The 23,230-nt window shown below is 36.4% G+C and overlaps 5 protein-coding genes across 10 annotated transcripts; 2 read left to right on the top strand and 3 right to left on the bottom strand.

Annotated features, from left to right (window-relative positions):
• Positions 1–589: 589 nt before the first annotated feature.
• LOC103865975 lies at positions 590–5,044 on the bottom strand. 4 transcript variants are annotated; one of them, XM_033290426.1, is made up of 11 exons: positions 4,708–5,044; positions 4,443–4,500; positions 4,327–4,361; positions 4,153–4,258; positions 4,049–4,075; positions 3,842–3,969; positions 3,717–3,762; positions 3,580–3,635; positions 1,156–3,473; positions 895–1,051; positions 590–820 (listed from the first exon to the last, which is right to left on the bottom strand). In XM_033290426.1, the coding sequence occupies exons 1-9, from the start codon at positions 4,713–4,715 to the stop codon at positions 3,296–3,298; spliced, it is 642 nt and encodes a 213-aa protein (XP_033146317.1). In that variant the 5' UTR covers positions 4,716–5,044; the 3' UTR covers positions 590–820; positions 895–1,051; positions 1,156–3,295. The 4 variants fall into 4 exon arrangements, with proteins under 4 accessions (XP_033146317.1, XP_033146316.1, XP_033146315.1 ...); XM_033290425.1 differs by having other exon boundaries at positions 1,156–3,250; positions 3,341–3,473; positions 3,580–3,762; XM_033290424.1 differs by having other exon boundaries at positions 3,580–3,762; positions 4,327–4,358.
• Positions 5,045–8,342: 3,298 nt separating this feature from the next.
• On the bottom strand, positions 8,343–14,317 carry LOC103865466. 2 transcript variants are annotated; one of them, XM_033290431.1, is made up of 11 exons: positions 10,421–14,317; positions 10,032–10,102; positions 9,785–9,842; positions 9,683–9,717; positions 9,495–9,600; positions 9,375–9,401; positions 9,169–9,296; positions 9,027–9,072; positions 8,878–8,933; positions 8,636–8,795; positions 8,343–8,546 (listed from the first exon to the last, which is right to left on the bottom strand). In XM_033290431.1, exons 2-11 carry the CDS (start codon positions 10,046–10,048, stop codon positions 8,520–8,522), a joined length of 660 nt encoding a protein of 219 aa, XP_033146322.1. In that variant the 5' UTR covers positions 10,049–10,102; positions 10,421–14,317; the 3' UTR covers positions 8,343–8,519. The 2 variants fall into 2 exon arrangements, with proteins under 2 accessions (XP_033146322.1, XP_009141503.2); XM_009143255.3 differs by lacking the exon at positions 10,032–10,102.
• Positions 14,318–14,907: 590 nt separating this feature from the next.
• Positions 14,908–18,928, top strand: LOC103865467 (glucomannan 4-beta-mannosyltransferase 7). Its single transcript, XM_009143256.3, has 8 exons — positions 14,908–15,180; positions 15,307–15,609; positions 15,681–15,779; positions 17,231–17,483; positions 17,559–17,669; positions 17,891–18,027; positions 18,106–18,614; positions 18,708–18,928. Exons 1-8 carry the CDS (start codon positions 15,115–15,117, stop codon positions 18,859–18,861), a joined length of 1,632 nt encoding a protein of 543 aa, XP_009141504.1. The 5' UTR covers positions 14,908–15,114; the 3' UTR covers positions 18,862–18,928.
• Positions 18,929–19,266: 338 nt separating this feature from the next.
• LOC103865468 (monooxygenase 2) lies at positions 19,267–21,129 on the top strand. 2 transcript variants are annotated; one of them, XM_009143257.3, is made up of 6 exons: positions 19,267–19,536; positions 19,605–19,751; positions 19,828–19,893; positions 19,988–20,150; positions 20,227–20,455; positions 20,526–21,129. In XM_009143257.3, the coding sequence occupies exons 1-6, from the start codon at positions 19,328–19,330 to the stop codon at positions 21,047–21,049; spliced, it is 1,338 nt and encodes a 445-aa protein (XP_009141505.1). In that variant the 5' UTR covers positions 19,267–19,327; the 3' UTR covers positions 21,050–21,129. The 2 variants fall into 2 exon arrangements, with proteins under 2 accessions (XP_009141505.1, XP_009141506.1); XM_009143258.3 differs by having other exon boundaries at positions 19,519–19,536; positions 19,820–19,893.
• Positions 21,130–21,161: 32 nt separating this feature from the next.
• Positions 21,162–23,079, bottom strand: LOC103865470 (putative dual specificity protein phosphatase DSP8). The gene is made up of 6 exons (XM_009143259.3): positions 22,557–23,079; positions 22,362–22,484; positions 22,179–22,272; positions 22,017–22,099; positions 21,848–21,937; positions 21,162–21,780 (listed from the first exon to the last, which is right to left on the bottom strand). Exons 1-6 carry the CDS (start codon positions 22,782–22,784, stop codon positions 21,394–21,396), a joined length of 1,005 nt encoding a protein of 334 aa, XP_009141507.1. The 5' UTR covers positions 22,785–23,079; the 3' UTR covers positions 21,162–21,393.
• Between the last annotated feature and the right edge of the window lie 151 nt (positions 23,080–23,230).

The following is a 23,230-nucleotide window of genomic DNA, read 5'->3' on the forward strand; positions in this document are numbered from 1 at the left end:
AGTTAGTGTATTCTTTTCAAAATATGCTATGTCTTACAGTGATTAGTGCACAATTTTAAATATTCCCGTACTTCCATAAACTCTGGAAGAGAATCATGATTCTGCAAAGAATGTTGCTCTTGGTTTTACATGTCCCCCAAGAGAATTGTTTTTACACTCTTTTCTCCTGGTTTTGCTTGGTATTGGAGGTGATGATATCTAGCGATATGTTGGGAAGCTTACAGAAGCTCAAAAGAGTATGCTTGATGAGAAAATTAAGTGGGACGTAAGCCTAGTATACGAACTATTTTGTCCGCTTCATTGTTTTATTTTTGAGTTTCATTTGCATCATTTTGAGTAAGGAGTTCTGTTAGAGATGGGTGCATAGAATGTTGAAGATTTTGATGTAACGTAACCTTTCATTGCCTTTCCAGCATTAAGGTGTTCTGGTCGGCCTTATTTGTACTCATCATGAGTGATAATCTGAAAGTTGAGGCTATAAACATATTCAAATAAAAACTAAGCCTAGTGATGCATTTAGGAGTCAAAAACATTTCACTTGCTTGTTTACAGTTTATTCTAATAGACATTTGATTTTTAGCACATATAATTGTAGTTGCAACTCAATTGAAAATTGCACCATAACATTGATTTTAGATAGAATCTAGCAAACCATAAGTCTTTAGTTTAATCATATCACCAGAGAGACAGAGATACTTAACACACAAAGTCAGAACCAACCATACAAGTCATCTAAGTACTAGTCACAAGACTTATTTAAATAAAAAACGATTCAATCTCTTGATAATCGCTTGCTCTTCCTTCATTTTCCCTTAAGAACCTGCCAAGCGAACAAAAAAAAAATTATTGAAGGAGTTAGTCCGAAGCATGCAAAGAGCCAGAAGCGATACAAACCTCAGCCCTCTGAGCTAGTTTCTCATGGAAACTAAGCAGTTTTTTGTGAAGATCCCTCAACTCTTCCTGAGTCAAATCCGCCAGGTTGATGTTAGCCATAGCCTCCTTGAGAGACTCAACCTGGTCGTCGGCAGTGGATCTACCAACGAACTCCTTACTGACACGACATGAGGAAAAAACTTGCGTTAGAACCCTAAAAATGTTTCCCAGATCTAAAACCAAAAAAGCTACACAAACATAAAGGTTGAGTCTAGTTTATACCCTGTGGTGGAAAGGTTGCCGGTAGGAAATCCATCAGGGTTCATTGCTAGTAGAGAGAAGAACTGTGGCAAAAATGGAGAAAGGAAAAAGAAGGGCTTTGGAGTTTAGACTAACCGCAGAAGAATCTAGAAGACCAACGAATATATTCATAATTATTGGAGAATGGGCCAACGTACTCGGCCCATATTCTTCACGAAGTGCGGGTCCATGCCATTGCCCAAACATAAAAAGTAACGATGTTTATTAGGGCTGAGCATCTGGGTCTCGGGTCGGGCTCAGATCTGGTCTTGTCAAAAGTTCGGATCTTTTGGATCTTAGTTAGACTCAATAAAGTAATTAGAATTGTTGATTCGGGTCCGGATCAATTAGTGTCTGATCTAATAAAGTAACTAAAATTTGTCGGTTAGGGTCGGGGTTAGGGTCGGGTTCGGATCCATGTCAGATTCAGTTCGGATCCAGGTTTGGGTTCGGTTCGGGTCCGGCCCAAAAAATATTCAAAAGACAAAAAAGCATGAAGATACTTTAAATGGCTGAAAATATCCAAAATTTTACCTAAAAATCTGACGGGAAGACATAAAAAATACCCGAAATTTTATCTGAATACCTGAATTATATTTTAAAAATCTAAAATTTTACCCAAAACCCAAAACTATATCCGAAAACTCAAAATCTGAAACTTTTAAAAATATCCCTAATACCAAAAATATATTGAAATACTCATATATACATAATATATAATAGAAGATTTGGGTATTTTGGATATTCCATCAAGTTTGGGTTCGGAACAGGTCAGGTTTATTTTCCAGAAAAATATATCAAACTATACAAAAATTTATAAAATATATTTAAAATATAAAAGGATATTAATAAGCCAAATTTAGCCTAACTAAAAAAAATCATCTTCAATTTAAGAAAATAGATGAGAAACTCGGCATACAAAAATGAATACTTAACAATACAAAATATAATACTTGAAATCACTTATCTAATTAAGATGAGAATACAAAGATATTTAGTACAATTTTTTATTTATCATACATACAAATTACAAAATTACTTAAAACTTATAAACAACCAAAAACAAATACTTGTCATATTATAATTTACATTATTTTGTAAATATTTACTCATGTGCATAAACACGGAAAAATCACCTAATAACAATATATATATATATATAAAAATTTAAATGAGGATCCCCCGTAATAGGGGGCCAATAAAATGTTTCAAATGACTTTGGTCAAGCCCGTCTTTGTTTATGGTGTCCGGAATCAGAAGTTCTCTGATTTGGTAGTTAAATGCCTTACTAAACTTACAAAGGTAAAATTTCCATGAAAGTTTTTAGAACACAATATTGGCACAACTTACGTAGCTGTTAAATTCTTGATACGATCGATCACACTGTGTTGTATGCTTTAGGACACATTATTGGCACAAAAAATATTTATGGTATTGCTGCTAATTCTGCTGATGTTCAGTTGCAGCAAGAGGTTGGGTCGACTTTCAAGAAAATTGGTGATAAAAAAAACTTCCACCATTGGTCTTAACGACCTCTAACCACATTACTAAATCGTATCCAAAGGTTATCTGTATGGTCTCTGTTTCTCATGTTCTTCATCAAGGATGCAAACTCATTTGAATGCTTGTAGGTTGATATCTTTTCCCAACTACAAATGGGAGTAAAGATTCCACAACCATACCAAGTGGTTCTACCAATGGATGACAAAGCGAACTGGTACCATTTTTGATATTTATGGTTTGGGTGTGTTCTTTTATGAGACGAAAAAGGATATACTTGCTTTTCTATTGATTTTTTGCACATATATAATCGTAGGTGCAACTCAACTGAAAACTGGAGCAGTGGAGCCTAACATGGATTTTAGATAGAATCTAGCAAAACCATGTCTTAGTTTAATCATAATCACCAGAGATGAGAGAGACATAGATTATTAACACAAAGTTAGAACCACCATAAAATTATCCAAGTAGATAGTCCACAAGACTATATATTAAAAAAAAAACGATTCCATGATGTTGCTACCTAAAGTCACGAGCCATGGTGAGATGATCATATCTGTCCCGGGGAGATTGATTCCTTGGTGAACAAGAAAAATATGTCAGCAAAAGAAGAAAGATAACTTTAACAATTCAGAATCAACAGTGGATAAAATATATATTTTTCTACCTTGCTGACTCGGGCGGCATGTTTTATCTTGTCCATCTCTTGCATTACGTTCATAAGAGCACGCGTTATATCAAAGCCCAACACATACAGCTCAGCGTAACTCATACCGTCAAGCTCTTTACCAATCATTCGTCTGTAATGAGCACACACACACACCCAATCAGTGAAAAAGACAGACACAAGCAGCAGAAAATAATATATTTAAAAGGAGGAGGGGGAATGAATGTTTGTTTACATACTGGCTCAAAAGCAGCAATCTCTTCTTCTCGATCTTCAAAGACTCGATGGTTAACATCTGCAAGAACATCAGACAATATATGAGAGGCGACAAGACATGAGAGGTGAGAGAATATGGGCAATGAATATCGATACTCACCAGTTCTTCATGGTCATGACCATGCTCCTGTTGGCTGTCTTGAGGGCTGTATCCACAAGAAGATCGGTGATGATTTCATCTTTAAGAAAGAAAAAATGATAATAGCTCTAAGCCTACTTAATTACCTGAGGCGGAGTTCTCTAGACTTGTTCCTCACAGCTGTTCTTCTTCTTGACAGACGCGCTTGATAGGCCAAATCCTCTTTCTCGAGTTTGTCAGTCCAATCCATCCCCATAACATCGCTCTCCACAATCTGAAACGAGATGATGATGTCAAAATCGGTATATACAACAAACAGAAAAAAAAAAAAACCAATGATCAGAGATCTATACCTGCATGGTTGCGAAGTCATAATAGGCCTGAAACAAAAGGTAAGGAGGGCTTATTAAAAATCAAACCTATATGATTGGGAAAAAATAATAATAACAAACACAACCTTGTCGGTTTGTTCTTCCACAACGACTAAACCCTGGTTTAGCATGTTTTCAATTGAAAATAGCTCAGAGTAGCTCAGACCATTGAGCCCCTCACCATTCAGTTTCCTGGAATAAGAATGATGGTTTTTTAGTAAGTTCAAGAAAGAAAAGGGAAAAAAAGTTAAGAGTCATACTCGTTGGGAATCTGTAACAACTTGAGCTCCTCCTGCTGCAAGAACACACAAGAAAGATTCTTGTAAGAATAAATACGAAAGTAGTGTTTTTCTTTTTATTCTCATCGAGTGCATACCAATTCTTCGATAACTTGTATGCATTGGAGCCTTTGTTGTACCGAGCTGCGTGTAGTTCTGTAGAAGAACAAATAAGTCAGGTGAGAACCCAAAATCAATACCGAACGAAACCAAACCCTAAGCTAGTTAGATTCTAGGTTTTTAAACCCAGCAACAGATAAGCTAATTCAGAGTCAATAGCTCTCTACGGCCCTGAGAACCAAATCAACATACAACGAAACCAAAGTACCAAACCTTAAGCTAGAGAAACATCTGAGACATTACCTGGGCATCTTGCTCGCTGGCTTCGCTCCGTTTCCCTATCAGTTTTGTTTTGTCTTCACTGATCCCTTTCACCTTTTTAGCTTAATGCCCTAACTATCTCTCAAACCCTATTTATAATTTTTATTTTGCTTCACTTCTCCGTCAAGAAAAAAAAATGGAAAAAGACAATATTAAAAAAAAAATGGAAAAAGACAATATTAAAAAAAAAAAAGGAAAACTGTCATTTAATTCACCAACTTTTACATTTGTTGAAAAAATATATATAGACCATTTCAATCATCAACTTATCTTCACTAGCCATTTAAATCTCTAATACTGTACCTTATTAAACGAAACGATTCCATCTCTCTTGCCATCATATCTGTACAGGGGAGATTTGTTCCTTGGTGAAAAAGAAAAAAAAAATTGTCAGGTGAAGAAGGAGAGATAGAATAATAATGTAATTTTTTACCTTGTTGACCGGCATTGCACGTTTGATCTTCTTCATGTCTTCGGCTTTCAACATACCATGCAGTATCTCAACTCTAAACACAAACAGTTCAAAGTAACCCATACCGTCGAGCTCTTTACCAATCATTCTCCTGCAATGAGCACCAAACCCCAACCAACAATGAATAAGACAGACAGACAGAAACAGCAAAAACCTTTTTTGTAAAGAATGTCTCACATACTGGTTTAAAAGACGTAGTCTCTCTTTCTCCATCTTCAAAGAGTCGATGTCTAACATCTGCAAGAAGAGACAAAACGCAATTAATGTGAGGCGACAGACAGAGGGACATTGAGGTGAGACTATGGGGGCATATACTCACCAGTCTTTCAGGGTCTTTGCTACGATAAGGTTGGCTTTCTTGAGGAGGGCTGTATCCACAGAAGATGAAGATGATCTCATGTTCTTAAAGCTACAAAAAAAACGATCATAGGTCTAAGCCTATTTTACCTGAGGCGGAGCTCTCTAGCCTTGTTCCTCATAGCTGTTCTTCTCTTTGCCAGAAGAGATTGGCAGGCCAAATAATCTTTATCGTTTTGGTTAACCCAGTCCCATCCCATAACATCGCACTCAAAAACCTGAAATGAAATGGAGGTGAGGGGGTCAAAATCGATATATTACACACAAAAAAAAAAGGTTAAAACTTTGAACACAAGATGAGATCTTTACCTGCGGTAGTGTTAATTCCTCGTGTGCCTAAAACAAAGGGAAGGGTTATTATTAAAAACAAGAGTAATCAAACCAAGATGGTTGGAAAGGGGAGAAAAAAAAAACAACCTTATCTGTTTGTTCGTCCACAATGCGTAAGCCCTCCGTTAGCATGCTTGAAAGCGAAGACAGCTCGGTGTAGCTCAGACTCTCGAGACCGACACCATTCAATTTCCTGGAACAATAATAATGGTTTCAATAAGGTCGTCAAAAGCAAGAAGCAAAAAATAAATTAAATAGGGGAAAGAAGTAGGAGTCGTACTCGTTTGAAATCTGTAACAACTTGATCTCCTCTTTCTGCAAGAACACAACAACAAATATTGTAAGAATAGTAACGAAAGTTTGTGTTTTTTTTTCTTTCTCATCGAGTGTCGTACCAAAACTTGGATAACTTGCATATGCTGGACAGATCTGTGTGTCGTTCTGTACAAGAAGAAACAAGTCAGGTGAGAACCAAAATCAACAACAACGAAACAAAACCCTAAGCTAGTCAGTTTCTAGGTTACATATAACTAATTCAGAGTCAATAGCTCTACGGCTTTGAGAACCAAAATCAACAACAGCGAAACAAAGTACCAAACCCTAAGCTAGAGAAACATCTGAGAGATTACCTGTACATCTTGCTTTCTGGCCTCGAGCTTTTTCCCAATCAGTTTCCTTACCCTGTTTTGTCTTCACGATCCCCCTTTCACTCTTTCGCCTAATGCCCTAACTTCTCCGTCAAGAAAAGAAATGGAAAAAAATGATAATATTAGAAGAAAAGCCCATTATGGGAAAGTTAGAGCATCCCCATTAGAGGATATAAATCCCATTAGAGGATATAAAGAGAAGTTCACACAGTTTTCAAGAAAAAAAATCAATATAATAATCTATTTTTTATGAACATGTATTACTTGAGCTCGATAGGATGAACCTGTATCAACACTGTTTGCGGGCCCCACTGACACGTAGCGTCCCGCGATTGGTTGGTTTTTTAATTTTTTTTTCAAAAAATCTAACGAAAAAACAAAATATAATAATCAAAAGTGGATTTTGGGAAGAGTTCACCAATGGGGGTGCTCTTACAGATGTTAAATAATTGGAGGGTTTATCATGAAAAGGCCTATTATTACGATGAAAGCCCAATCAATAGAATTAGGGCCTGACCGGGTGTCTGCGCCTGCGGGAATTTGCAGATGCGGTTTCTAGCAGTTATAAGAGATTTGTACAACTAGTTATACGGTTAGAAATTGGTGCGTTTGCAGGATACTTATGATTAATATGAGTACTCGATTATTATGTGTTTATATATATATATATATATAACTCATTCCGATGATTTTTTGTATAATCTTAATTGTCATCATCAATATGGAAAATTCATCTTCAGAAATAGCTAGTAATTCACTTAGTTTCATTGTTTTATTAAATAATCTAGTATATTTTTTCCAACAAAAAAAGATAAACCATGTTTCTCTCAATAAAAAAAATCATCATAGAACATTGTGCTTACACTAAAAATGTGTTAGAGAACCATAGAGAAATTAAAACCAGTATCACAATGAAATGATTGAGATAAACAATCAGGTTGTTAGTTTGTTTCAACAAAGAGAAGAAAGACAGCAAAGAAAAGCCAACTTGAGAGAAGTGGAGAAAAAAGGAATAATATCTCGGAAGCAATCAAAGAAAATTCTGGCTTGGAGGAAGATAAGTGCCGTCCCAAAATTTGGGGTGGCCTCAAGCACAAAAAATTATGTGGTCTCTTATAAAAATACCAACAATAAAATAATAACAATCAACCAACACAAAAATGTATAAAGTCATTGAACGGTAAGAATTTAAACTATGTTGGACAAAAGGAGGAACTACCGTAGGCTAACTCAAAATCAAACTACTAAACCATTTGACCTAACTATTACTCAGTGACATGTGGCCTTAATATTTTGTTTATATTTTGTGGCTTAAAGCAGATGTTTTAGCTGCCTCTGAGAAAGATGTTCAGTATGATACTTTGAAGGAACTTCACAAGAGGGGGATGAAAGACGTGTTCATCAACATGTCTATTGATCACGTATGGGCTGGATAAGAAGGAACGTGAAATGATGCTTTGTTTTCTAAAAGTGCTTAGTTTCTAAGTATTTTTTTCTTTCAATAATAGCATGTTTCTTGATTTAATTATAACTACAGCTGATGATAAAGCTGCGGGGATGGTGAAAACTGTTCTACATGAAACTTGTTATGCTCCCGGGAGCTGCAATAAAGGGGACACACATTTCTCTTGTCCCCATTGACTAGGAGGCCCCAACCTATTATTACACTTGTCTCTTGTTCACCGGATAGTGTAGGGGTGGGGAAGATTCGAGACGAAAAAGGATATACGAGTTGTTGTTTACAGATTATTTTCATATTGATCTTTCGAAACAACTCAAATGAAAACTGGAGTGGGATTTTAGATAGAATCTAGCGAAAGTCTTTAGTTTAATCGTATCACCATAGAGACATAACACAAAAGTGACAGAACTAACCATAAAAATCATCCAAGTACATAATAGTAGCCACGTCACAAGACACTCTTATTAAACAAAACGATATCCAATCTCTTAGTGTTGTCACGAGCGAAGAGAACCTGCCACCACCATCATATCTGTCCCGGGGAGATAGCCTCCTTTGTGAACAAGAAAAAGAAATAGTCAGGGAAATTAAGAAGGAGAGATACAGTTTTACAAGTCAGAAAAAAAAACAGAGCGGATAAACCTTGTTGACCGGCGGCCTTGGACGTTTTGTCTTCCCCATCTCTTCGTCACGTTTTATCTTCTTCATCGACACAACTTTCATGATAGCACCTGATATCTCAAAGCTAAACACGAACAGCTCGGAGTAGCTCATACCGTCAAGCTCTTTACCAAGCATTCTCCTGCAATGAGCACTTTCCAACAATGAAAAAGACAGAAGCAGGAACAAAAAAAAAAAAAAATTTAAAGAAAATTCTCACATACTGGTTGAAAAGACGTAGTCTCTCTTTCTCCATCTCCAGAGAGTCGATGTCCATCTTCTGCAAGAACAAGACAAAACGCAATTAATGTGAGGCGAGGGACAGAGGGACATTGAGGTGAGAATATGGGGGCATGCATATAAATAAACTCACCAGTCTTTCAGGGTCATCGCTACGCCAAGGTTGGGTTTCTGGAGGGCTGAATCCAGAAGAAGCAATATGTATAAGAAGAGGTGAACATGCATGGGGGCATCATAAAAAAAAAACTAGCCTCTTTTTGTTTTTTATCATTTACCTGAGGCGGAATTCTCTAGCCTTGTTCCTCAGAGCTACTCTTCTCCCCGCTAGAAGGGATTGGTAGGCCAAATCTTCTTTCTCTATTCTTTGAGTCCAGTCTCCCCCCATAAGATCGTACTCAAAAAGCTGAAATGGAGGGTGTCAAAATCGATATCTTACACAAAAAAAGGGTTAAAACTTTGAACTCAAGATGATTATCTTTACCCGCTTGGTTGTTATTTCCTCGTGTGCCTGAAACAAAAAGGAAGGAAGGAAGGGTTATTATTAAACAAGAGTACGTAGTCAAACCAAGATGAATTGGAGAAAACAAAAAAAAACCCCAACATTGTCTAGTTGTTCGTCCACAATGCGGAAGCCCTCATCCAACATACTTCCAAGTGAAGCCAGCTCGGTGAAGCTCATATCGTCGAGAACGACACCATTCAGTTTCCTGAAATAATAATAAATGTTTCTGTAAGTTCAAGAAAGAAGCGGAAATAAAAAAAAATGGGGGAAAGAAGTAGGAGTCGTACTCGTTTGAAATCTGTAACAACTTGATCTCCTCTTGCTGCAAGAATGACACATGAAATACTGTAAGAATAATAATTTAAAATGAACATCGAGTCAGGGGTTACCAATTTTTGGATGTCTTGTAGACACTGGAGCCTTCGTTGTTCCGAGCCGCGTGTAGTTCTGTACATGAACAAATAAGTCAGGTGAGAAGCAAAATCAACAACAACAAAACCAAACCCTAAGCTAGTCAGATTCTAGGATCCAGACCCTAAGTTAGTCTGATAACTAATTGAAATTCAATAGCTCTACCTGACAATCAAATCAACAACAACAGCGAAACCAAAAACCTATAAAAGCTAGAGAGATCACCTGACGTAATTAGACATCTCTCTCTCTCTAGAGAGATCACATGACGTAATTAGATCATGAGAGCTGGAATTCTAGGGTTTTCGTCGGAATCGAAATGGAAAAAAAAAGAACAAATAAGTAAGGTGAGAACCAAAATCAACAACAACAAAACCAAACCCTAAGCTAGTCAGATTCTAGGATCCAGACCAAAAGTTAGTCAGACAACTAATTGAAACTCAATAGCTCTACCTGACAATCAAATCAACAACAAAAACGAAACCAAAACCAAACGTAACTAGACATCTCTCGCGTCTTGCCAATCGCACGCGTTACGAGCGTAATTTTGAATTTTGAACCAAATCAACAACAACGAAACCTAACCCAAGCTAGAGAAACATCTGAGATATTACCTAGGCATCTTGCTCTCTGGCCTCGCACTTGTTTTGTCTTCACGTACGATCCCCTTTCAGCCTTTCACTTTCAGGTAACTCTCTCAAACGGTTTGAGTCAAACCCTATATTTATTTTGCTCCATTTCTCCGTCAAGAAACTTCTCCGTCAAGAAACGGAAAAAAGGAAAGAAAAGCCCATTACGGGAAAGTTACAGATGAAAGTCCAATAATTGGAGGATTTGGATATCTCTCTCGCCTTGTTTGTCTTAGGCCTTATGCTTCCTTTATAGAATTTATAAATTTTAAGAGTTGATAGATTTAAAAAAGTCAATTTTGTAAATTTATATATATATTGATTTATGAAATTTGATCATATTTTTTTTAGATTGGTATAGATTTTCATGAATTTGTATTACTTCTTTTCTATCATTTGTAAAGTAAATATATAATTGATTTTTTTATAAATAATATTGCATGATTATTTATTTATTTTCTTTCCAATTAAAAATAAATAATAGTGATACATACAAAACTGAGCAATTCTCTTAAATAATTTCTTTTAAGTTTTGTTACAAAAAAAATCACTCAAAGAGGAAAATGACCAAAATAAGTTTCATTAAAAACAAAAGATTATTTTACCCATTGCTTTATAGATATCTAAATAATAAAATATAAAAATAAAAATAATAATTTTTTTTTAAAAAAATTCGAATAATATGTTTTTAAATTCGAACTTTTTATAATTTTTAAATAATTTATTTGATTTTTCAAAAACAATTGTCAAATTTTGCTTTTAATTTTATTATAATTTTTTAATATATAAATATAATTTTTTATTCAAAATGATAAAACAATATAAAAATAATTATATATATTCAAAAATGAAAAAGTATAATAAATTATAGTTTTGGACATATAATTTGGATTTAAAGTGCAATATATATTTGGTAAGTATAATTATTTTGATTTCTAGTTTTTTATCACATGAATTTTGAAAATCACATGGATACATATGATATTGTGAAAGTTGAGTCTTATGAGTAAAATTGGATAAAATTCATCACCTAATAACACTAGATTTAGTTAGAATTATAGAATCAATGATAACTAAATTTTTTGAATAACAAGGGATTTGAATGGATTTTGAAAATTCTTAAACCAATAACAATGGATTCTATTAAGACTTTTGAAATCCAAGAACTAATAACAATGAAATCTCAAAATTTTCAAAGTTCATAGGAATGAAAGTCTTTTGAATGGTTGTTTTGATCTTTTGCAAATATAATAGTAGTTGCAAATCAATTGAAAGCTACAGTAACATGGGTTTAGATAGTTTTTTCATATGAAAACTTAGAATCTAGCAAACCACAACAAGACTTGCATCTAGAGCATTTCCATTGTGGAGATCTCATCAATTATCTTAACAATATACAAAATAAAAGAAATCTGAAAGAAACTAAGAAAGAGTTCTCAAATGAAAACTCCTGAAAAAAATTTAATTAAATAATTACATTAAACTAAAATCTTATATTTTATTATCTAGAACCTCATTTTTAGAAATTTACCATTGGAAGAAAATGCGCTTGAAACTTCTTGAAGCTTTGTTACTAACAATGGCCCCATGACACAGCTAAATACAGATTCACATCACAATGTGGATTATGATTGAAACATGGTCTTTGTATGGGAAGGCAATACAAATGTCTAGCTGTATTGATACCTTAGGCAGCATAGCAACATGACCTCATTTATGGGGACTCACTATATACAATAAAATTCTATAAATTAAAAATGTTTGGATTATAATATTCTATTTATTAATATAATTATTGATTAATTTAGATTTCTATATTTTAAAATAAACTTGTAAAATAAAAATAATAGTTTATTTTATGGTTTATATATTTAATTAAATTTTATGATTTAAGTTTTTATATTTTATTAGATTATCTTGTATATAAGAAATATCCGTCATAAAATGTGAATGTGTTCTTAAATGAAAATTGATACAATAATATCAAAATGTTTGAAGTGTTAATAAAAATTAGAGATAAACTTCATTCCGATGAAAAAATAATAATATAGTTTTAAAACAATCTAAATTATATTTTCTTATTATCTTACTTAATTATGTAACTTATAAAAGTCATTACATTTTAATCAATTTATTATGTTTTATCCAAGTCATTATCCATGTTTGGTAAAAGGTGGAGTGTCAAAAAAATGAGCAATATAAAATTTAGTATGACTAGATATTTAACTTTTAAAATTAATTATTTTGTTATAAACTATGACACTAGCCGTAAGTGTTTTCACACAATGAGTATTTTGAGAAAAAAAACTGATGAAATTTCAAAAACTTTCAATGTTGAGATCACCATTATATGCTATCTTGCATTGAAGATCTTGATTAGAACATTTATTCTCTTAATCAAACGTTGGCAACAATGAATTTGGACGATTTGTCTCATAATGAGTTGAGAGGTCTCCGCACCTGTTTGCTTAAATTCCACAAGAGCCACAAAAACCTTGCCCAAAATCAAGCTTAGATGACTAAGATGAATGGCTGATGTGTGCAGCTAATATTGAAAATAATATATCTTATTAGATGACTAAGATAAGTGATTGTTGTTTATAAATGAAATATAGGAGTAATATTTAATTATTTCAAATGTTTGATCTACAATTGTATTATGTTAAAGTTTGTCATTATAATTATGAGAATTTCATCTTCATAAATTGAAAGTAATTCTTCTAGTTTAATTATTTTGTTAAATAATCTACTATATCACACTTAGTAAGTAAGTGTCATACATATTATGATTTACAAAAGATATCATGCTTCTCTTAGTGGAAAAAATTGTCATAGAACATTTGCATACATTTTGCTTATATTTTGCATACATTTTGCTTACATTTTGCTTATATTCTCTGAAACAGAGTTGCCAAATTTATGTTTGCCAATGCTTGATTAAGAGACTGAACAAACTCAAGATTGCTACCAAGATTTTCAGCTTTGAATCGCTCCAGCACCGCCTTTAGACCAAGACATGAAGATATGTGTTAGAACTAAAACCATAAGAAAAAAAAATTCTCAGATCTAGGAAGTCCGTGAAAAAGAGGAGAAACTTGGTCAGTAGAATAACAAATCACGGCAACCTCAGCACCGCATTGTTGGACAATTTCATCCACCTTCCCCTGAATAAGTCCAAAAGTTTTGTCATGTATATATATATTATCTCTTCTTTTCAATATGTACATAAGATATTGAAACTGATGAATTCTTTCACATGAATTCGACAATCAATGCATAACAAAAGTGATTCTAGTGGTGGACCAATTTGATTTAAGATCTTTCTTGAAACATATGATAAAATTTGGTAATGAATCTCATGGTTAATGACTTTGTTCATGGTTTGGATGAATAAGATGAGTTTTTGTTGTTTGTAGCTGAAATATTAGGAATAATGTAAGATATTTTATCAGATTGCAATATTTGTGCACAAAAAAAGATGACTAAGAAGAGTACTCGGTCATTAATCTTTCATATATATATAGATATATATATATATATATATTTAACTCTTTCAAATGTTGATTTACAACTCTGTTATCTTAAAATTGTCATCATTAATTAATATGGTAAGTTTATCTTCAGAAATGGTAAGTAACTATCTTAGTTTTATTGTTTTGTTAAATATTCTACTATATCACGCTTAATATGTAAATATCATACATAATATACAAGTAACTTTGTAAGATATAGAAAAAAGACCATGTTTCTCTAGGTGAAAAAAAAATTCATAGGACATTGTGCTTACATTACAAATGTGTTGGACAGGCCCGGCCCAGAGCATACATAGGCCCTGTGCAGAATCAAAAATTTTAGGGCCCTCTTTTACTGTACAAATCAAAAATTTAGGGCCTTTTTTGTATAAAATCAAAATTCAAGGACCTTAAACTATAAAGAAAATTTACCAAGATAAGTGGGACCCTGTGCAAAAGCACTGCCAGCACATGGTCAAAGCCGGCACTGGTGTTGGAGAACCAAAGAGAAATTAAGGCCAATATCATTTTCATTAGTGTCGACAACAAGCTTTAGTGAAATCATTTTCTTTTAAAATTGGTCTATAAATAATTTAACTAATGTGATAATTAAAGGTCAATTGACCATGTATCTAGTTCACTCCCTTAAAATTACTTGTATATATTCTACTAAGAAAAATTACTTGCAGATATTCGCTAATTACGTAAAAGTTACATTTGTTTATGCAAATGAAAAAAAAAATTACAAGCAGGTGAATAGCAAAATTTATATACTGTATATAGTAGTTTTGTTCTTCTTTTTTTCTTAGAATTTAAGGAACGTTTTTTCTTCTCTTTTGTTTTTAGCATGATTTTTTTTATTTTCAAGATTACAAAGAAAATATCTTCAAGTAGCAGTAAATGTTTATTTTAATTGTCTGACATTATTCATATTAGCAAAACATTGTTTATTCTGTTTCCAGCGTGCTCATGTCAAAGTAATATGATACCAACAACAATATTTCTTAATAAGAAGAAAACAACAATAATTTAAATGAAAGTAGAATTGGTCCACTTGGCCGATGAAAATTCCCAGTTGACTCTCAAGACAAGAGAGAAAGACACAGACAGAGACAGAGAAACAGAGGCAAGCTGCCATTTGTTGGAAGCAGAACAGGAGATTGTTCAATGTCTCCTCTTACAAGCTTCCACCGTATTGCTCACGACACATTCTCCTCCTTCCTACTCTCACTGGTTCACTCTCTCTCTCTCTAACTCTATGACAAATGTTGCATCATGCTTGTTATCTACGATGGCTTTTGATTTAGTTTCCTTTATTTTAGTCTTGGTGTCTTCAATCAAACATTTTTCTCTTGAAAGGACGGATCTTTCTTACTGGGTTCAGAAGATGTCGTTAATACCCGGATCAGCCTCTGGTGGGAGCAAGCGAGAGCTATAGTAGTTGTGCGCTTCTTCAAATTCCTGGTGGCTCTATGCTTGATCATGTCTGTGATGTACTTCGTTGAGGTCATGTACATGGGGATTGTGGTAGCGTATGTCAAGTTATTCAAGAGAAAACCAGAGAAAGTTTACAAATGGGAAGCTATGGAGAATGATGCTGAATGTGGCAGTAAAAGCTTCCCTATGGTTCTGGTGCAAATACCTATGTACAATGAAAAAGAGGTAACAACCTAATCAAACTATACTAATTTGGTATGTACATAGTTACAATCATTTTGGTGGAGTTTCTGTAGGTTTGTGAGCAATCAATTGCTGCTGCTTGCAAAATCTCATGGCCATCAAATCGTATTATAATTCAAGTGCTTGATGACTCCACTGATCCAGCAAGTAAGGTACTTAGAGCACCATTAACCCCACCTCTTAAGTGGGTTCTTAGTAGGTGGGTCCCACAACTTTATTAAAAACCACCTCTTCCTTCTCTTCTGCAAGAGGCAAGTTTGGTGGGTTCTTATAGTATTTGCGGGCCCCACTGACACGTGGTGGTCCGCAATTAGTTATTGAAAAAAAAAAAAGTTAAGAACCCAAATGAGGGTTTTAGGGTTAATGGTGCTTAGGGGTGTCAAAATGGGTCATGACCCATGGGTTGACTCAATCCAAGTTGATCCATTAACCCAAATGAACTGTTTATTTTTGATCCAATGGGTTAATGGGTTAACATGTTAATGGGTTAATAGGTTAATGGGTTAACAAGTTAATGGGTTAGCAAGTTAATGGGTTTATTGGATTGAGTCAACTTTGACCCATTTGTTTTAAATTAAGAAAACCATGAGTAAACCACTCAATTCTAAGGTTTGATAGAATTGGAAAATCATGAGTTTCTCAAAAGTTTAATCATTTATTCGGTGGTAAAATGCGTTTTCCGTTAAAACCGCAAAAATAAGTTTTTTCTGCTAAAATCGCGAAAAAAGTTTTTCCGCCAAAACCGCAAAAACGCGTTTTCCCGCCAAAACCGCAAAAATGCGTTTTCCCGCCAAAACCACAAAAACGCGTTTTCCCACCAAAACCACAAAAACGCGGTTTCCCGCCAAAACCGCAAAAACGCGTTTTTCCTCCAAAACCGCAAAAAACATAATTTTTCGCAAAAACGCGTTTTCCCGCAAAACCGCGTTTTTCCACCAAAACCGCGTTTTCCCGCCAAAACCGCAAAAACGCATTTTCTGCCAAAATCGCAAAAACGCAATTTTCCGCCAAAACTGTAAAAATCAGTTTTCCCGCAAAAACGATTTTTCCCACCAAAATCACAAAAACATGTTTTTCCGCCAAAACCACATTTTCCCGCCAAAATCGTAAAAACGCAATTTTCCGCAAAAACGCGTTTTCCGCAAAAATGCGTTTTTCCGCAAAAACGTGTTTTTCCGCAAAAACACAATTTTCCGCAAAAAACGCATTTTTCCGCAAAAACGCGTTTTCCGCAAAAAACGCGTTTTCCGCAAAAATGCGTTTTTCCGCCAAAACCACAAAAAACGTTTTCTTATTTCGATCAACTTGGTCTTAACTTAAAAATAATTCATTATAAAGATGTTGGGTTGATGGGTCAACCATTAACCTATCTAACCTATTTAATTTAATGGATCATAGATCAACCCAACCCATTTATTAAATGGGTTGGGTTGACCCATGACCTATTAACAGTAAACTCATTTGGGTTATGGGTTGGGTTGACCCATTTGACCCATTTTGACACTCCTAATGGTGCTCTTAGACCTATGAATATGTTGAGTTAAAGTGATTTTCTTAATATATTTTTGGTATGTGGCATATGGCATATCATGGAAGGAAACAGGAACTGGTGAGAAGGGAATGTGAAAGATGGTCAAGAGAAGGCGTCAACATAACTTTTGAGATAAGAGATAACAGGAACGGATACAAAGCTGGCGCGTTGAGAGAAGGAATGAAGCATAGCTATGTGAAGCAGTGTGACTATATTGCTATCTTTGATGCTGACTTCCAGCCTGAACCTGACTTCCTCCACCGTACTGTTCCTTTCTTAATTCACAATCCCAAGTTAGCACTTGTTCAAGGCCGGTGGGAGTTTGGTAACATTCCTGACACACCTTCCCTCATTTTGAAATTTAGATTTTGCTATAACATATCTCATGGCATCATCACAGTTAATGCGGATCAATGCATGATGACAAGACTGCAGGAGATGTCTCTAAGCTACCATTTCACAGTAGAGCAACAAGTTGGATCTTCAACATTTGCCTTCTTTGGTTTCAATGGTAAACTTTGGTATTGCCTTTTTGTTCACTTCTGTTTTTTTTAATACAATGAGGTTCGGCCGAAACCTGTAATCCTCTACAACATGTAATATTAGTATTGTCTCAAAGGTCACTCGAACTGTGACAATTGTCAGAGTATTTTCCAGTTGAGCTAATGACCTTTGGTCAATTCACTTATGTTTCTTAACTAAGCTTTTCCTAATAGTCTATAACTGTTGTAGGAACGGCTGGTGTCTGGAGAATCTCAGCACTGAATGAGTCTGGAGGATGGAATGACCAGACAACAGTTGAAGACATGGACATAGCTGTAAGAGCCACACTCAGAGGCTGGAAATTACTATATATAGATGATCTCAAGGTTATAGAAGATTCACTTCCTTTTCTTGGCATCTTTAGTTATGCGGTTTGTTTGATCTTTTGAGTGTGTTATCTGAAGGTGAAAAGTGAGTTACCTTGTTCATTCAACGCCCTCCGTAGCCAGCAGCATAGATGGACTTGTGGCCCTGCCAATCTATTCAGGAAAATGGCTGGACAAATAATAAGAAGCGAGAATGTTTCTCTATGGAAGAAGCTGTATATGTTGTATAGCTTCTTCTTTATGCGCAAGGTCGTGGCTCACATCCTCACCTTCTGCTTCTACTGTGTTATCTTGCCAGCAACTGTTCTGTTCCCAGAAGTCACAGTTCCTAAATGGGCTGCGTTTTATCTCCCTGCTTTGATCACTCTCTTTATCGCAATCGGTAAACCAAGATCAGTCTACCTGTTGGCGTTTTGGGTTCTGTTTGAGAATGCAATGTCCATGCTTAGAACAAAGGCTCTGGTCATGGGCTTGTTTGAGACAGGAAGAGTACAAGAATGGGTTGTGACAGAGAAACTAGGTGATGGCCTCAAGAACAAGCTGATTGGGCAAGTACCTAATGAACATCAAGTCAGATTCAGAGCTAGGTAAAGTAGATGATGTCACATATTAGATTTGGTTTGAGCCTTAACCGAGTTTGAGGTTAAACCTGATGTTACTATTGTTGCAAACTGTGGCAGGGTGCATTTTCTGGAACTAGTGCTTGGAGTGTACTTGTTGTTCTGTGGATGCTACGATATCATCTATGGGAAGAACAAACTTTATCTCTATGTGTACCTTCTAATGCAGTCAGCAGCCTTCTTCGTTGTTGGTTTTGGATTTGTGGGCAAATAATATGTTCCTGCTTCCTCCTAAAATCATAGATAGATCAAAAAAGTCTCAATATGTTTCAAAAGTTTTTTATTTGATACCATATTGAGAACACCTTTTTTTGTTGGGGATGTCTATACACTTGTATTACCAATTGATTTTTTGTAACACAATAAATCTCAAAAAGTGCCCAATACAAACTCATCTTGACTTGGACTTCACGTCTGAGAGAAACTTCATGCTTCTTGTACATCAACGAAACTATCAGCCATTAGATTCACATACATAAACCAAAGTGTAATTGACCGAGTAAAAGGATGTGGAAGATTGTTTGTCACAGACTCACTTGACGCCATGATAGTTTTATTGTACACGTGGCTGCATGTTAACTACAAGTCTACACATAACACTAACTATGTCTGAAAAAATAATTGAATAAACATTATCTACTTGTCTTCACCTGGCAAAAAAAATCTCAAGCGAAGAGGCCATGGCAACGTCTCTTCTGCTTCCGATCTATCCTCAGTCACCTCGCCGATCTTTAGCAAGAAGCTATAGATGGTATCCGGTTCGAACCGGTTCAAAACCGGTTAGTTTAACCGTGACCAAAGCTCAAACAAGCGGTGGTGATGGAGAGGAAAGCATAGTGATTGTCGGCGCCGGTATTGGCGGTCTCGCAACCGCCGTTTCTCTTCACCGGTAAGTTCACAAACTTGGTTCTTTGGATTTACTTCGAACTGAACCGGAGATCTTGGTTTATGGTTTAGTCTTGGAGTCCGGTCCGTGGTGCTGGAGCAAGCAGAGTCGCTTCGAACCGGAGGAACCTCGTTGACGCTATTCAAGAACGGGTGGCGTGTTCTTGACGCTATCTCCGTAGGACCTCAGCTCCGGACGCAGTTCCTAGAAATCGAAGGGTACAGTTTCTTTCTGAACACTAATGAGATCTCTTGTTGGTTTTAGCTGAGTGTGTTGGTATGATCAGCTGAGCAGGATGGTAGTGAAGAACGGAGATGGAAAAGAGCTTCGTTCTTTCACATTTAAAGATGAAGATCAAAGGTAGGGCACTTTCTTAACTTGCTCACCAAGGTAGTTAAGAGCATTTTGTTTTGACTCATGTGAGTAACCAAAGCATGTCTTATATATATAATAGCCAAGAAGTCCGGGCGGTGGAGAGGAGAGTACTCTTGGAAACACTAGCTAACCAGCTGCCTCCAGAAACCATTAAGTTTTCTTCAAAACTGAAAACAATACAAAGCAATGCCAATGGTGACACTCAACTTGAACTCGAAGACGGAAGCAAACTGCTTGCAAAGGTATTGTTCCCGAGTAGTACTATGACCAGAAACTATATGCTTTTGCCTGATTTGGTTGATGTATGTCTTTTGACAGATTGTTATTGGCTGTGACGGTATCCGGTCTAAAGTAGCGACTTGGATGGGGTTCAGTGAGCCGAGATACGTTGGTCATTGCGCCTTCCGAGGACTTGGTTTCTATCCAGAAGGACAGCCATTTCAAAACAAGGTGAACTACATATACGGAAGAGGGATCCGAGCTGGATATGTACCTGTCTCTCCAACAAAGGTCTACTGGTTCATCTGTTTCAACAGCCCATCTCTAGGTACATTTCAAGATTAAACGTAGTTTCTTCTCTCAAGAACTACTATATTATAATATCTTGAGATATGCAGGGCCGAAGATAACTGATCCAGCTATCCTCAAAAGAGAAGCCAAAGAACTGGTTAGCACCTGGCCTAAAGATCTGCAGGACCTCATTGACCTAACACCTGATGAAACAATCAGCAGGACTCCTCTTGTAGACAGGTGGCTATGGCCTGGCGTTGCTCCTACAGCATCGAAAGGCAGAGTGGTTCTTGTTGGAGATGCTTGGCACCCAATGACTCCAAATCTTGGTCAGGGTGCTTGCTGTGCCTTGGAAGATTCGGTTGTTCTTGCCAATAAACTTGCCGGTGCAATCAAGGGAGGGAGTGAATCAGTTGAAGAGGCAATGGAGTCATATGGGAGCGAGAGATGGTCTCGGGCGTTCCCGTTGACGGTACGCGCAAATCTAGTTGGAGCACTTCTGCAGTGGGACAATCCTCTTGTGTGTTCCGTTAGGGACAATGTTGTTATACCAAAGTTAGTGAGGCTTGGACCAATGCTGGAACACACAAACTTTGAGTGTGAGCCACTCTTTGGTTCTTCAGAAACCTGAACTCCTTAGGCATTGATGTGTCTGTATAGTGTGTACTGAGATCATAATTATTTTACTGTGAAGTCAACTTTTAGTTTTAATCTTATCAATCTCAAGGTGACAAACTTAAAACTTGGATACTTGAAAATAAGATTAATTCATGTATTTCATTACATTACCAAGACCACAAAACCAAGTCTTTTTTTTCCTTGTTTGCAGAGTTTACAAACCCTTTTGTCTTCTATAATCTAATTTGACCCCTTTTTATTTATATTCTTTTTTTACTGCGGGAGCACAGTGAAAAGGGCACATTCACTACACTCGCCAAGACTCTCACCATCATCATTTTTTCATCATCATCATCATCAGTAGACAGAAATGTCGACGCTTATACCTCTCATGGAAAGATTTTTCCCAGAGAGCTTGTGATCCTCGCGCAAGCCCAGCCACATGCACGAGATCCTCGCCAAAGCAGCTTGTCCCACCACTTTCACCCGGTACACCATGCTCAGATCTGCAGCTGCTGCCCATAACTCGTTCCCAGCAGCGACATTCATTGACCTCCTTGAGTCATCATCATCATAGCCTTCTACATCCGAGTGGGTCACTACGACCACCGACCCGTCATCAAACACGACCACATTCCCAGAGCAAACCTGCTTCGTACTTCTCGGGATCAAGGCTGAAGTTGCATCGGTTAAGGAGCTCTGAGTGGTATTCAGCACCCTGACATTGTAGTACTCAAGAACAGCCTGCAGACAAGATTAAGAATCAGAGACTAAAGAAGAACAGAACATTAAACGTGCCCATATCTATTACCTTCCATTGGGTGGAAGCTAGTTTCACCCTAGGCCTGATTGACCTCACGTAGGCATATGCTTCTTCAGGTGTCATGTCTTTGTGTTGCACCTGCATTGCAAAGATATAATCAGAGAGAGAAAAAGATATCTTGAAGCAAACTGTTTATGGGATTAACTGCAACACAAACCAAGTAGCATAAGACGATAGTTGTGCTTCGGCCCCGACCCGCCTTGCAGTGAACGTAAGTCGTCTTCCCAATAGAAGCATTTCCTTCAACGAGATTAAACAAGATTAAATAAACACAGCTCTGTACGATTCTTAACAATCGCAATGAGAGGGTACCACTTACTATGGATAAAATCAACAGCTTGGCATATTGCTTCCATGGAAGGTGCATAGCAATAATCTCTCGTGGCAATCACCAGGTGGTCAATGCAGTAAGACTTCCACAAGCGCAAGAAAAATTAAACAAAGGTTAGTAAATAACAAGAAACCAAAAGACAGAGCACTAGTCAGAGAAAAAGACACAGACTTTGTATAGAGATGATGGAACCAAAGTCTCATAAGGCTCATTCAGAGTGATCACTCCACAAACACCAAGCTCCTTCAGCCGCGGAACATCAGACGGAAACGGAACAGCTCCCAGTAGTATAAACTACAGACACACAAAATCAACAAAGCAGCAAACTTTCAACGAATCAAACATAAAAGACTAAACTTTTTATACCTGAGCAACCCTATCCCACCAATGAAACTCAGCCTCAACCTTATTCCTCACAACGTTGTAAATCAAAGTCGGATAGAACAAGGCACGTGCACCAACGCCAACAAGCGCCATCTTCGTCGTCAACACAACCACGTCTCCACTGCTCACCAACACAGCCTTATCTCCATCACCAACCTCCTCCTCCTCCACCGATCTCTCCCCTTTCTCACTCACTTCTTCGATATACATATTCCGATCAAACCACACACACAAACAAACAAACAATCCTAAAAAATCACCAGTCTTTTTTATATACACACGATTATAAACGAAAACCCTAAAGCGTAATACAGAGATGAAATCGAAATCTTGACAAATTCAAATTCTTCCGCGAATTCACCACCATGATCCGATCAGACGCCGGCGACGACGAGACGGAGATGAGCCGATTGAAGATTGTGATCAAAGTTTCGAATTTGGGGATCGAAGTTTGTTTTTTTGCCTAATCTCTACTCAAACCTTTTTTTCTTCGTTTGCTTTCTCTTAAGAGAGAGAGAGAGAGAGAGAGGAGAACCAAAAGGATTTGCTAAGCTGACAGAGTTTCACCTGTCTTAATACGTTTATATGAAAGTCAATTACGTGTTGACACGTGTCATTGCGATCTGTGGAGAAAAAGTCACGCTTCGCACAAGGGC

Source organism: Brassica rapa, chromosome A04 (genome assembly GCF_000309985.2).
Source record: "Brassica rapa cultivar Chiifu-401-42 chromosome A04, CAAS_Brap_v3.01, whole genome shotgun sequence".
NCBI classification, from domain to species: domain Eukaryota; kingdom Viridiplantae; phylum Streptophyta; class Magnoliopsida; order Brassicales; family Brassicaceae; genus Brassica; species Brassica rapa.